This window comes from Canis lupus, chromosome 28 (genome assembly GCF_011100685.1).
Source record: "Canis lupus familiaris isolate Mischka breed German Shepherd chromosome 28, alternate assembly UU_Cfam_GSD_1.0, whole genome shotgun sequence".
Lineage (NCBI taxonomy): Eukaryota > Metazoa > Chordata > Mammalia > Carnivora > Canidae > Canis > Canis lupus.
The window spans coordinates 1,202,965-1,217,497 of NC_049249.1; the positions used below are offsets into that span (position 1 = coordinate 1,202,965).

At 41.3% G+C, this 14,533-nt stretch overlaps 1 protein-coding gene across 4 annotated transcripts in view; it reads right to left on the reverse strand.

Moving 5' to 3' along the window:
* Positions 1-14,533, reverse strand: part of TMEM273 (transmembrane protein 273) — a 56,383-nt gene that overhangs the window by 10,557 nt on the left and 31,293 nt on the right. The window contains exons 5-6 of one of the 4 annotated variants that reach the window (XR_005380358.1): positions 14,182-14,205; positions 8,108-8,539 (exon numbers count right to left, since the gene is read on the reverse strand). Coding sequence is in view for 2 of the 4 variants with exons in the window: in XM_038578044.1 (XP_038433972.1) it covers positions 8,515-8,539; positions 14,182-14,205 (49 nt within the window). In the remaining 2 variants the exon portion in view is untranslated. Of the gene's footprint in view, positions 1-7,342; positions 8,540-14,181; positions 14,245-14,533 lie in introns of those variants that run through there. The other 3 variants (XR_005380359.1, XM_038578044.1, XM_038578045.1) reach the window with 3 other exon arrangements.

Consider the following 14,533-nt stretch of genomic DNA (forward strand, 5'->3'; position numbering starts at 1 on the left):
TGTGCCAGAAGAATATATACAAAAAAAAAATTCATTATGTGTGATTTATAGGAATAAAAACTTAGAAATTGCATACATTAGAAAACAGAGTAGAACACTGGAAATAAATTTAATCAATAAAAAAATAGCAAAATACTTAAAAGGCAAAAAGCATTGGTGAACCTGTGGGGAAAGGATAGTGCTTGTATACTGTCAGTGGGAGTAAAACAATTTTTACTTTCAATCCCCCCCATGGTAACTAACCTATTCAGTTTTCCAACTTCTTTTCGAGCCAAGTATAGTCATTTAAATTGTGTGGGAAAACTGTCCATATTATCTAGATGTTCAAATTTAATACACTTATTCTATAAAAGTATTCTTTGTTGTAGTCTTTTATTATTATCAATGTCTGTAGGTCAATAACAATAAATATCTTAAGCACCTATTCTCTGCCCAGCATTGTTCTAAATTCTGGGAATGAAGCAGTGAAGAAGACAGACAAAACCCGTGGACACAAAGATAAGAGTATAATATAATGTAAACAAGGTGGCAAATGCTGTGATGAAAAATAAAGCATGGTACCTGGAGAGACAGCTATAGAAGTGCTCTCTAGGAAATGTGTAGGCAGAGCTCTGAAGAGAGAGAACCATTTGAGTATCTTTCAGGCAGTAGAAATGGCAAGTACAAGGAGGCTAGATAGGGCATTTTTTAATTCTTGAAATTCCACGTGACTCTGTTTCAGTGCTACCATTTAATAACTAAGGATTCCTCTCTGTTCACCTATCTATTCATTTTTTCAAAAAACATTTTTTTTTAGATATCCTTGACTGCACATTTCAACCTCAGTATTATCACAAATCCATTTCTTTTTTTTTTCACCTTTTTAAAAGTTTTAATTCTAGTATAATTAACATAGAGTAATATTAGTTTCAGGTGTACAATAGAGTGATTCAACACCAGTGCTCATCAGGACAAGTGCACTCCTTAATCCCCATCATCTATTTTACCCATTCCCTTCACCTGTCTCCCTTTGGGTAACTATCAGTTTATTCTCTAGAGTTAACGATCTGTTTCTTGGTTTCTCTCTCTCTCTCTCTCTCTCTCTTGCATCTGCTCATTTATTTTGTATCACAGATCCACATCTACTGTCTTCTTGTCTTAACTAAAAGTCAGGAGCTCCTGCTTCTTTGAAAATTTGGTATTGTTCTATGGAATAATGGACATGGGGGAGATTCTGGGTTCTGTTATCTTCCTCTGAAAAGTGTTGGTTTTTAGTCATTCTAATTGTGCCTTTTTTTAGATTCTGTTTTTCTATTTAGCATCCACTAATTACAGAGCCAAACTAACAGCCACAATTGCATATTCCTCCCCTGAAATCCAGCTTCTGTGAGAAAAGAACATCATATTATAAACATTCCAGCTAACCTGGAGTTCATTTTCTTCTTTAGCTAACTCTTACACACCAAGCTAATATTTCTCCTGCCCTAAATCAATCCAGGGCCAGAGACCACACCTATAGCCCAGAGCCCATCAACATCATTCAAACTAGCCAATCCTGAGCTGTTTTCCCTGTCTTGCTTCTCCTGTGGAAAACATTATAAAGGCTCTGGGCCATGTTTTCACCTCCCTTCTACCTTCAGACCAAATTGGTGTTCCCTGCTGTGGCCCCACATGGCATGGGATTTACATTCCTCCTTTTCTTCAGAAGAGTAAACAATAAATTTCATCTTCAATGGCACTGAACTCTTTGTGTTGCCACTTACCTTTATAAATTAAGACCTGGGAACAAATGGTTAGTCTGCCAAATTAAATTACTGCAAATCACCATGATTCTGTGGAATTTGGGTTCTGGGGTTTGTTGAGTGGGCCCATTTTGGTTCTGCCTCTAGTCCTGGTTTCCATGGAAAGCTAGATATGTTTACCAAGTGTATAAGGTAGAGTCCTCCAGAGAACTATACCAAGGTTTTGTGTGTGTGTGTGTGTGTGTGTGTGTATGTATACATGTATATAAAGAGTTTTATTTTTTTGTAATCGACTCATACAATTATGGAGGTCGGTGAGTCCTAATCTTCAGGGTGGGCTGGCAGAACTAAAGGCTGTCTGCTGGCAAAGTGCCCTCTTGCTCAGAAAATAATCTTTTGCTCCATTTAGGCTTCCAACTGATTAGATGAGGCCCACCCACATCATGGAGAGTAATCTGCTTTTTTCAAAGTCCATCCATTTAAATGTTAATCTCATCCAAAAACACCCTCACTGGGGATCCCTGGGTGGCTCAGCGGTTTGGCGCCTGCCTTTGGCCCAGGGCGCAATCCTGGAGTCCTGGGATTGAGTCCCACGTGGGCTCCCAGCATGGAGCCTGCTTCTCCCTCCTCCTGTGTCTCTGCCTCCCTCTCTCTCTATGTCTATCATAAATAAATAAATAAATAAATAAATAAATAAATAAATAACAAAACAAAAAAAACCCAAAAACACCCTCACTGAAACATCCAGAATAACGTTTGTCCATACACCCAGACACTGTGGCCCGGCCAAGTGAACACATCAAATGAGCCATCATACCACACCCATCTGATTTGGCAGGATTTGAACTTCAAACTGCCTCTCAACTGCAGGGCAACTGCTGAAATCTCTTCTTAGTTCCTTTGAAACTTCCCACTGTTGTTACCCATCGAGCCCCTTTGAATTTCACTGTGTGCGTGCCCAGTTCAGAAGCTAGTCAAGAATTTAAGGGGAATTCTAAAGCAGATTTTGGGTATCCCCCTCTAAGAATGCTTTCTTTCTAGAGTTGTTTCCCAAAACTTCTAGCCACTATGATTTCTATGACCCCAACCCTCTGTCTTCCAGGCCTAATGAGATAGCCACTCTCTACTTAAACACTCTGTGTACAATGTAAACTGGATGTGTCTTCAAGGGTAGAGCCAAATAAATGTGAACTCACCCACTTCTCTTCTTTCAAGAGTCAATTGCTCTCTAGCTTATGCCTGCCTTGAGTGGCTCATCAGTACCTCAAATAGTTGTCTTACTGTATTTTGTACTAAATTTATCATTGCTATTGGTAGGAGAGTTAGAATGATACACTACTCTATCATACCCAGCTTCAGAATCCCTTAAGAGTTGTTTTTCAAAGTATTTTAAGATTTCCAAGCTTAGAAATATTTTTGTACTAGCATTTAAAATTTGGGATCCCTAGGTGGCGCAGCGGTTTGGCGCCTGCCTTTGGCCTAGGGCGCGATCCTGGAGACCCGGGATCGAGTCCCACATCGGGCTCCCGGTGCATGGAGCCTGCTTCTCCCTCTGCCTGTGTCTCTGCCTCTCTCTCTCTCTCTCAATCTCTGTGACTATCATAAATAAATAAAAATTAAAAAAATAAAATAAAATTTTTGAAAATATGTCACTGGGGTCATTAAATGTAAAATGCATAATTTCAATCCTTGGTGATTTGAACTTAGACCAAGTTCTGCCAGAGGTGTTAAGAGTCATTAACCCAACCCAACTCCCTCCAGAAGGCTGATGGAAGGAGAGGTGGGTCAGCTACAGTAGCAGCAGGTAGTACCTTCTGGATGATGTGGTTGAGGCCACACAATATCTCCCCTTGGAGTGAGTCTACTGGTGACAGAGAGCAGAGCCCTTGCTGCCTGCCATAAATGCCCCATCTGAACATGTTAGGGGTAATCCTTAGACATCCTTTTAATTCCTTTTTGGTCAGCAGTTGTGCTTGACTCACAATTTGCTGCCAGTGCGTAAGAACCACCTTCTGATTTAAACTCAGGAATGGGGACAGCCCCAGTGGCTCAGCAGTTTAGTGTTGCCTTCAGCCCAGGGCAGGATCCCAGAGACCTAGGATCAAGTCCCATGTCAGGCTTCCTGCATGGAGCCTGCTTCTCCCTGTGCCTGTGTCTCTGCCTCTCTATCTTTTTCTCTGTCTCTCATGAATAAATAAATAAAATCTTTAAATAAAATAAAATAAACTCAGGAATGGACAAAAAAATTCAAACCACAATGTATGGCTTCTTTATGGGTCTTTGTTTTTGATAGGAAAAATAATGGGCAGCTCTGAACAGCATTTCTGGAGAGCTCAGGCCACAATACTAAGGGTTCCTGCTTGTCCACAGAACGAGCAAAGGTGGGCTCATCCTTTCTTGGGTATGGGAGGACAGTGGAGTCAGATCTACACTTGCCCCAAACAGGAGCCCAAGTATTCTCATGGTCTCTACTGCTGGTCTAACATGCAGAATGGTTATGAGATGCTAAACTGAGCAGCCCCATACTAACCAGAAACACCAGCTTTGTTTTATTTTAAAAAGAAAAGTTTTCCTTTTTACTGAACCTACCAGTTTAAGGTTAAGTGAGATTTTTTAAAAAGATTTTATTTATTTATTCATGAGAAACAGAAAGGCAGAGACGCAGGCAGAGGGAAAAGCAGGCTCCACGAAAGGAGCCTGACATGGGACTTGATCTCGGGGTCCCCAGGATCAGCCCTGGGCCGAAGGTGGCACTAAACCGCTGAGCCGGGGCAGCCCCAGTGGCTCAGTGGTTTAGCGCCTGCCTTTGGCCCAGGGCCTGATCCTGGAGACCCAGGATCGAGTCCCATGTCGGGCTCCCGGTGCATGGAGCCTGCTTCTCCCTCTGCCTATGTCTCTGCCTCTCTCTCTCTCTGTGTGACTATCATGAATAAATTAAAAAAAAAAAAAAACAAAAACTGTCAAGGAAAATCTGAGAGGTCATCACGACCAAGATAAGCCTAAGGGAGCACAATAACTAAATGTCATGTGGCGTCCTGGATGGGGTCCTAGTACAGAAAAGGGATATTAGGTAAAAACTAAAAAAAAAACTAAGAAAATACAAATAAAGGACTTTAGGTAGTGGTGTAATCGAATTGGCTCATTAATTGTGACAAATAAACCATACTAATGTAAGATATTTATTAATATCTAAGGAAGCTGGGTGTGGGGCATAGGTGAACTCTCTGAAATCCCCTCACAACTTTAAGGACAATCTAAAACTGTTCTAAAATAAAACTTGATTCAAATATATACATAAAGAAATGAACGTCTAAAAATGAAAACTTCCCTAATCTCACCTTCTCTGAATTTTATAATGAGTAAAATGTGACCAAATGTGTTTGCTGAGTGCAGACTACATGTCAGTGTTCTAAGAGCTTTACATATGTTACTTCATTTAGTGATGACAAAGAGCCTATTAGGTAAGTACAACTATTAGCCCATTTTTACAGATGGGGAAACCGAGGCATAGCAAAGTTAAACAGTTTGTCCAATTCACAAAGCAACATTTGGCTACAGAGCCTACAAACTCTATCATGTACCTAAACTGCACAGAGAGAGGATCACAAATGATGAGAAAATCGTGAGTCAGTGGAAACTCCAGTACCATGAACACTAAGATGCAAGAGATGCTGATAAGTGAGGCTGGAATGTAGGAGGCCTGAGCAACTGCCCCACTCTCTGTGTAGAGATGTACCACTCACTTGTCATCCAGTGATAACGTACATGTGAAAAATCCTATCCTTTGATGGATGATTAATTTATCTGACAAGTCTGAGATGATGACAAATGACTCAGAGGGAAAAGAACCAGTCAACAGAATGGGCCCTGAGCACAGCCCAGACCTGGCCCCTTTTAGACGTCATGTCACAGGCACCACCCCCTTTGCTTTATCTTCAGGCTCTGCTCCTCTCAACCCCCCTTTGACTGAGCAACCCCATGCACACTCTATCTCACAGAAAGAAGCCTAGGACTCCTCCAGGCTTACCCTCCCCTACTTTCCCCCCAGGATCCCAGAGCATATTCTGGAGCAATCTCCAACACATGTGTTTTTAATCCCAGTACCCAAGCATAAACACTTGCAAGCATGTGGGGTTCACTCTCCCTAAATGTATCCCACCCTTTGGTGCCCTAATGCTTGACACAGGAGACCAAAGACCAGCTGCAGAGCCTTCCCGAGGCTAGCACTCTCCGGGTCCTCCACATTCTACTCAAAGGCACCAAACTTTAGGAGCGATGCTGAGTCACATTCTCCTTCTTGATCAAATCTACCCACCAGTAATTCTTGACATCTTCGCCTCCAATCCCCAACCCAACACATCCACCCTCTGCATCCTTGCTGCCAGCACCCTAGCCCAAGCCACACTTACCTCTTACTTGGACTGGGGCGAGGATACCAAGCAGCGCTCTTGGGACCCCAGAGTGATATTGACATGACTTATTTGAAATCACAATAACTCTCATATTTTAATCTCCATCTGCTGTCTATTCTCAGCTATTTCCACACTTGGATGATGAAAAGGCATATCATTTATCAACTTATTCAAATCCCCACTTATTTCTTAAAATTCTATGATATGTATACCTTAAAACACACATAAAAGAATATATAGACATATATGCATTTGCTTTTTATGTATTGATTTTAATTTATAGGTTCAATGTAAATACATTTTACTTTTATAGACATAGAAATTGATGCTCATTTTTTATTTGTTGATCTTGCCAGATATACCTCTCCCATCTGACCTTCTCCCCCTGTGGGTACCAAGTCCTGGAGGTAGAAACCACAGATATGCCCATGGACCCTGGCTGGCTGCCACTGGCTGCTGCCTGCCCCATCCATGTAGGGATGGCTCTTCCTTCAAGTGTTTGAGGATCATTGGTCCCTCTGCTGCCCCACCGGGCTGGGTGTTTGGCCTGCCAAGTTGGGCTGTTCAGGACCTGCATGTGTTCCAGGGGCCCCAGGGCCTACTAGGCTGGGAAGACAGGAGCTTCTCTAACCCTCGGCCTCTGCTACTATACTCCCAAACCACTGGGCGAGGCAGTCAGAATGGCCCTCACTCATGACACTGCATTTACACATACAGTGACCTCTTGTGGCTGTCTCCAAACACTTCCAAGTGCTCTTGCCTATTGCAACTTCCACCCCCAAGAACTGCTACCAGGGAGAATATCTGTAGAGGGGCATCAGAGAGCTTCCAGTTGGACTTCCACAGAAGGAAGCCACTGAGCTTGAATCTGGGGTGGAAGTCAAAGGGACCCATTATATGCCATCTCCCAGGGCATGTCAGACTTTATAACCCAAGGAGAGAACATTGGCTTCAGCATATTTCTTTGTTCTTCACCCAGGAAACTCTGTGTGAGGCTAAAACAAAACCTAAAACAGAACCCAGGAACAGTGCTAGGAAAATGTATTGTGATGTGGGATGGAGGAGAGGACTCCATGGTTTTGTTGTATCTATAGAAAATGATTACTGAGAATCCTGAGGCATTCACCTTCAGTTTGTATGTGCCTTTGCCATTCAGAAACCAGAAGTCTTAATTAAAATGCTGCTAAAAGAAGCAAATCAATTAACAGATACCTTACAAGATGGTTTATTCTATCTTACACACAGAAAATTGCTTATGAGTATCATGTTACCGCTTTAGGTTATCAGCTAACAAAGGCTTCTAATGAACTACGTTGTTATCAAGTCAGATAAAAGACACCCTGGGAATCCAGGCAAATTATTATAACACAGCACTTTGTTTTGAAATATTGCTCATCTTTCATCACACACAAGGAGAATAACCCAATCCAAAAAGAACCAGCCCACACAATCACCTGAATTTCTGTTTAATTGGAAAGGCAAAGAGTATTCCATAATGCAGCCCCAGAAATACAGGGTTAATAGTATAGGGGAGAGAAATCTTAACAGGGTCTGTGCCACACAGCCTTAAGTTGATGACAATAATAAAAAAGATGGGGGTTTCCTAAGCCTCTGCCAGTCATGTCCTCCACACGAAAGCCATTCACATTTGTACCAATAACCATAATACTATGGTAAAAATATAACAGTAATCCTTTACATTTGTGTAGATCCCTACCTTTGGCACATCATTGGCTTTTTCAATTAATCCTTCATTGGTTCCATCATTTGCAGAGCTGCAAGCCATTCTGTGGCCACTGAGACCCTTCCTCTCCCGCCCAGCCCTCCATTTCTTCCTGTGGGAAGTTAGTCTTTCATTCATAAGCCTGGAAACTATCCCATAGTCTTCATGTCTCAAGAATCCTGAATATTCGCAGGGGAATTCTTATGGCAACAGAGAAGGTGAGGCCATCAGTTCTAGAAAATGATGCTTACCTGTTGATAGACAATAGTGTTAAGGAGGTTGTGTCTTGACTTTCATCTCCATTCCATGAGCCATTTGCTATGGGTTCCATTGATATGGATACAATGCTACCATAGAATCATAAACAGCTCCACTATGGAGGACCAGGATAGACTGTGGATTTATTGGCTTCCATCCTTTCTTACTGCAGGATAAAGTGCTTGTGCCTCCATCTATGTAGTCAGCTTCTTGTGGAAGAGAATTGATATTTTCCTTTAGGACAGAAACACTGTAGACTTCATTCCATATATTACTTGCTCTGAGTATTGAGCTCCACATGAAGGTCCATCTTTGGAAGTTCAAATTCATGACATCCCTGAGGCTGAAACTGTGGGAAATTGTCCCAGACTGCCCAACCTCTCCTGAAGAGGTCACTTATTTAGAGCTCAATCACTTCTGCATCTCTGGAAAGGAAGAGAACCATCAGGAAGACCTAAAGACAGAGTGATTATGCTCTAACTAATCATGGCATATCCTTATAGGCTTAATAGTGAGCAGCACACACTATTTAGTAGGTATGAAAGAATTCATTAGCTTATTTCAGCAAGGTGAGACATTTCCCCATGCAGTATAGAAAGTGTGTGAAGGCCAGTGGCTTCTAGGTTAAAGGGAGAGTTTTTCAGATAGAGCCCAACTGAGAGGTTCTTTTCTGCTTGCCAATCTCAAGCCACAAAACCTCACCCACCCCCGTGGCCAAAAGGGGAGTTTAACCTCAAGGTTAAAAGGCACACCAGCAGGAAAATGCCACTTTATGTACTTGAAGAGATTGCACCCATCTAAGAAGATGCTACAGGTAACAAGGTAGATGGACCTTTGCAAAGGTAACTAGAAACTAGGTACATTCAAGTCTAAACTTGTGCTATTCCACAAGAAGAGACTTGTCCATACATGGCATATCTAGCTCTATCTCTGTATCTACCTAAAATTAGTAGCACAGAAGAAAAGATGAGGTCACCAAACCAGACCCCAATATAGTAGAGCTCAATAAAGTAGGGAACAGCGCCTGCTGTGGACACTTTCAACTAAAGGCCTCACCAACCCACCCATGCACAGAGACTGAATTCACACCAACATCTCACTATAGTTTCTCATAAGAGTTATAATTTTAACAGAATTGCATATCTATGTTTACACTGAATGTTGCATATTTGTTTATGCCATCCAATTGTGCATGCCTGATCTCAGTGTCTGGATATCTAACATGGGAGAAGGGACAGCAACAGCATAAAGATGGGGTAGAGTGAAGCATCAGGGGGATAAGCCAAGCCAAATGCCGTAAAAGAGATAGCACCTACCTACCCGATGTATGGAGGACCAAGGACGCACATTGAGGTTGGAGTTACAGAGCTTGATGGCAGCAGAGCCAGCATGGAAGATAAGCAAGTTGGAAAAAAGCAAGGATAGTGACAGGAGTCTGAAGGGATTGCAAGAGAGTCTAAAGGCTGTCAGATTTTTGTGCTTCTCCTTTAAAACATGGTGGGTCCAAAAATCAGAGTTTAAGTTGGATGGTCTAGAGGAGCAGGGGCTCAAAAAAAAAAAGTTCATATCTTATATTATCTTTAATAAGTCCTGAATTCAAAGGACCCTTTCAGGGGTTATTAAGAACAGGATCCAAAGTGGCTGGACCTATGCAGCATTTGCTCTTGAAATACTGATGTTTGCAGAAGATGGAAAAACCAGAAAGGCAGCCTCCTCCTATTCCTGATGGCCCTAAGGTGGAGAAGTGGCACCTATGACTTACTCCCTGGAAGAAGTCATTCTTTTACAGAGCAGTCACTCCCCTGCATACAGATGTGCCACCAGTCCCTAGAGAGACAGGCACAACATGCAAGAAAAGATAAGCTAGATAGAGGCTGGGACAGTAGCTGCCAGCTGGACTAGCAGGTGAATCAGGTTGCAGACCTGCCCTGGGTGTCAAGAGAAAGAGAAAAAGACTTTTGAAGATTGTATCTGCACTGTTTCCACTACTATTTAATATTAGTGGTTTTAGCCAATGCAATCAGAGAGGAGAAAACAATTAGAGTCATAAGAACTGGGAAAAGCAATCTACAATTTGGCAGATGACATAATATTATGAAAACCCAAGGAAATCAAGCAGAAAACACACACAATAAAAGCATTCAGTAAGGCCATCACTATACCATTAACATACAAAAATAATCCATAAGCAGTCAATGACCAAATAAGAGACATAATGGGAAACTCCATTCTTAAAAGCAACAAGAACAGAAAAATACTTAGGAATAAGCTTAAAAAGAAATGTGAAAAACCCATAAGGTCAAGCCAAAAACTCCTTAAGACACATAAACACAGCCTTGCAAAAACATTCACCTTTCCACGAAGGACTGCTTAACATCATAATGAAGTCAGTCATCCTCAGTCTAACACATAAATGTAATGCAACCTCAACAAAAATACAAAGGTGTTTGCTCCATGAATAGATTCTGGAGTTGGTTCTGAAGCTCATACGGAAAAACAAATATGCAAGATAGCTAGAAGAGAATAGCAAGAATGTGCTCTTGAATAGGAAGCACAATGGGAGTGTGCCGGATGGTGGAGTGAACCATGAAGTCTGCACAAGTAAGAGTGTGGTACTAGCACAAGAATACTCACAAATATGATGGAAAATAATATAAAGTCCAGAAATAGCCCAAGTACACATGGGAATTTAGAATACAACAAAGATTGAAAATAAAACTGGGGAAAATAATATTTTCAATTCTGATACTGAAATAGATTGCCATTTGGGATAAAGATTAAATTGGATCCATATGTCATACTACACACCACAATAAATGTTAAATGGATCAGAGATCCAAACAATAAAACTTTGCAAGAACTGGAATATATATATATATATATATATATATATATATATATACACACGTCTGTATGTAAACATTTTTAATTTTATGGAAATTGTATATATATAATTTTAATTAGATACATTTGTGTAAAAGGAACACAGGAAGATAAAGCAAAGACTCTTGAAAATAGTCATCTCCGCACAGTGGGTGGGGACAGAATAGAGTGGGCAGGTATGGGAATGAGACTTCTCTGAGTTTACCTGTTTACATTTTAATCTACATGTTTCACAACTCAAAAAAATAATAGAATTAAACTAAAAGAATTAAGAAAGGGAGCATTAATTTTTTTTAAAAAGATTTTATTTATTTATTGATGAAAGACACACAGAGAGAGAGGGAGGCAGAGACACAGGCAGAGGGAGAAGCAGGCTCCATGCAAGGAGCCTGACATGGGCCCGGGTCTCCAGGATCACACCCTGGGCCGAAGGCGGTGCTAACCGCTGAGCCACCTGGGCTGCCTGAAAGGGAGCATTAAAATAGCATACACATGGATACCAATCCTATATCAAATTGAGAGCATAATCACACAGAGAAAATAACTAATTCAATTTGAATATAATACTTGGTACACACAAAAGCTAAATTCTCAGAAAAAAAAGAAAATTTCAAGCTACTAAGCAAGTTTGTAGTTGCAGAGTGTTGTGATTATGGAAGTATTTTGTGTAATATTAGAGAATAGAGCAAAAGGGTAAAAATATTTATATAGAACAGGGTTTTGACTTTGGAGGAGGCAAAAAAATATGGAGTGAAGAAAGCTTAAGAAGAGCCTTATGGTATTAAATTTGTGGTTTAAATATACATTTACTGATTCAGTCCTAGCCTCTCAGGCCCTAGAAGCAGTGATGTCTCAGGAGCCATGAGCACACGTGTCCAGATCTTGTCTTCTAAAAACTATTCCACATCAAGAAAGAAAAAAGGGAGTACCTGGGTGGCTCAGTGTTTGAGCATCTGTCTTTGGCTCAGGGAGTGATCCCAGGGTCCTGGGATTGAGTCCCACATTGGGCTTCCCGGGGTGGAGCCTGCTACTCCCTCTGCCTGTGTCTCTGCTTCTCTCTCTCTCTCAATCTGTGTGTGTGTGTATGTGTCTGTGTGTGTGTGTGTGTGTGTCTCATGAATAAATAAAATATTTAAAAAGAAAAGAAAGAAGAAAGAAAGAAAGAAAGAAAGAAAGAAAGAAAGAAAGAAAGAAAGAAAGAAAGAAAGAAAGAAGAAAACACATTTTTAAAAAAGAAAAAACAAGGATCTAAGGGGTACATGGGTGATTCCAAGTCTGAGCAGGGACAGTAAAAGATGAGCCTGGATACCGTGTTGTGTCAAAAGTCTTAAGAATTGGGGAAAAAAGAAATCTAGGAAATGCTCAAAAGCCACCAAGAAGAAAAAAAAAAAGAAAAAAAAAAAAGAAAAAAAAAAGAGAAAAAAAAAAAGAAAAAAAAAAAAAAAAGCCACCAAGAAGTGACTGGTTCTGGACGAACCGGGCACAATTTGAGTATCACAAAGATCCATGATGGTGATGAATTGTAATATGTTGTTTATTTCAACAAGTGAGAGAAAGAGAAAAGGGGGAAGGAAAAAGTCTTTTTTTCCAGAAGAATGCCAGCTATTAAATGCAGAAGGGATGCTAGCATTAGAAATGAAACTCAGGGATCCCTGGGTGGCGCAGCGGTTTGGCGCCTGCCTTTGGCCCAGGGCGCGATACTGGAGACCCGGGATCGAATCCCACGTCGGGCTCCCGGTGCATGGAGCCTACTTCTCCCTCTGCCTGTGTCTCTGCCTCTCTCCCTCTCTCTTGGTGACTATCATAAATAAATAAAAATTAAAAAAAAAAAAAGAAAAAGAAATGAAACTCAGTATTTGTAAGCCCCAATGCAATAACTGATTCAAACATGGATTGCGAACAGATGTAAAATCAATGGGTGAAGAATCACTGGAGGTCAGGATGTTCACGTGGTCTCAAAGTATCACCCTTCAGATTATCAACTAATTAGGAAGAGGAAAACTTGTCTCCCCAAAGCAGAGATCTAGTGGTCACTTCCTTAATCAGGGTAGAATTACCCACAGTGAGAGATCCTGGTGTCCTGTGCGTCCTGATGCAGTACAATATTTCTATTGTACACACAATGTCACTCCCATGGTGTTCTTGAAAAAAGTCCTAACCTGCATCTACTCAGGAAGAAACAATCAGACCAGTCCAGAAGATGACGTCATACAAATGGACTTTGAAATTGACAATGCCACAGGGAAAGAAGACAGAGAAGTTGTCCAACACAAAAAGAGACAGAACAGAGACAAACCCCATGGATCTGGGTTTGGAAGACTGGAGCTATAAAGATATGTTTAAAACAATCAGATTTGAATATGGGCTGTGTAATAAATGATATTACTGAATTACTGGTCATTTTCTTAGATGTAGTCACCACATTATGATTATGCTGGAGACATCTGGTTATATATTTAGGGGTGAAATATCTCTACTAACTTAGGGGTGATATTGCTACTAATTTTTAAGTGGATCAGAAAAAAAATGTATGTATACAGAATAAAGCAAATGGGGGGAAATATTAACGTGGTGTATCTAGGTGAAGGATGTATTATTATTTTTTTTGTTTGCACTATTCTTTCAATTCTTCCGTGGATTTGAAGAGTTTTCAAAAAGAAGGAAGGTGAGAGCACTTGGGTGATGCATGAGGTGGAGACCAGTGGTCAAGGGAATGTGAACCGTGACCAATCCTGTATACGCAGGCCTCACTGTAAGACCCAAAAGCAACAAGGGAAACAGACACTTCAGCCAAATTGATAGCTTGATGACACAAAAGTCTTGGAATTTTTTTTTCGTCATGTGGATTAAGTTGGCGAGTTCACAGTTTGAATGACCTTTCAAGGGAAAAATTTGGCAAGTAAAAGAAAGTGAACTATCCTGCTTCTAAAATCCCATCTTCTCAGCTCTAATCAGGCAAAGAAGCTCCCACAGCTCCATTTTAAATCTCCCTGAAGTGCTACTAAATTAAGACTTTCTGGAAGGGAAAAAAACAAAAAGAAGATGTGGATTCCTGGTGTCCCAGCTGAGGCTTGAGGAGTCCTGGCTGGTGGCTAGCAATCCCCTCCCATCCTGTGTGGGGGCCACCTCGGGGGAGCCACTGACTCTCTCCCTCTCAGAAGGAGTGATTGCTCTTACAGCTCACCTCTCGGAGAAATGGAGCTTTGACCTGCAAAACAGAAGAATCGGATGTTCATTAAATCATTCCCTGTGACAAAAAGCACATGAGAAGTTTCGCTCTAGGAGAACAGCTTGCCAATTCTTAGATTTTTTCTTTTCGGTCTAACTTCTTCCTGACTCAGCCTGACTCCATCTAGTGTTAGCTTTGGAAACTTGAACTGTGCCTCCCTTCTTAGCAATCCGTTTGTGGAGGAGCTGGTGTGATCCGTGCCAAGAAGGGCTCCTCTAACGTGGTAGGAGGGCGACATCCCTGGCCTCCATAATCACACTCCTCACCCCCAGCCCAGGCCCCTGTGGGGCGGCCAAACAGCTCCGGT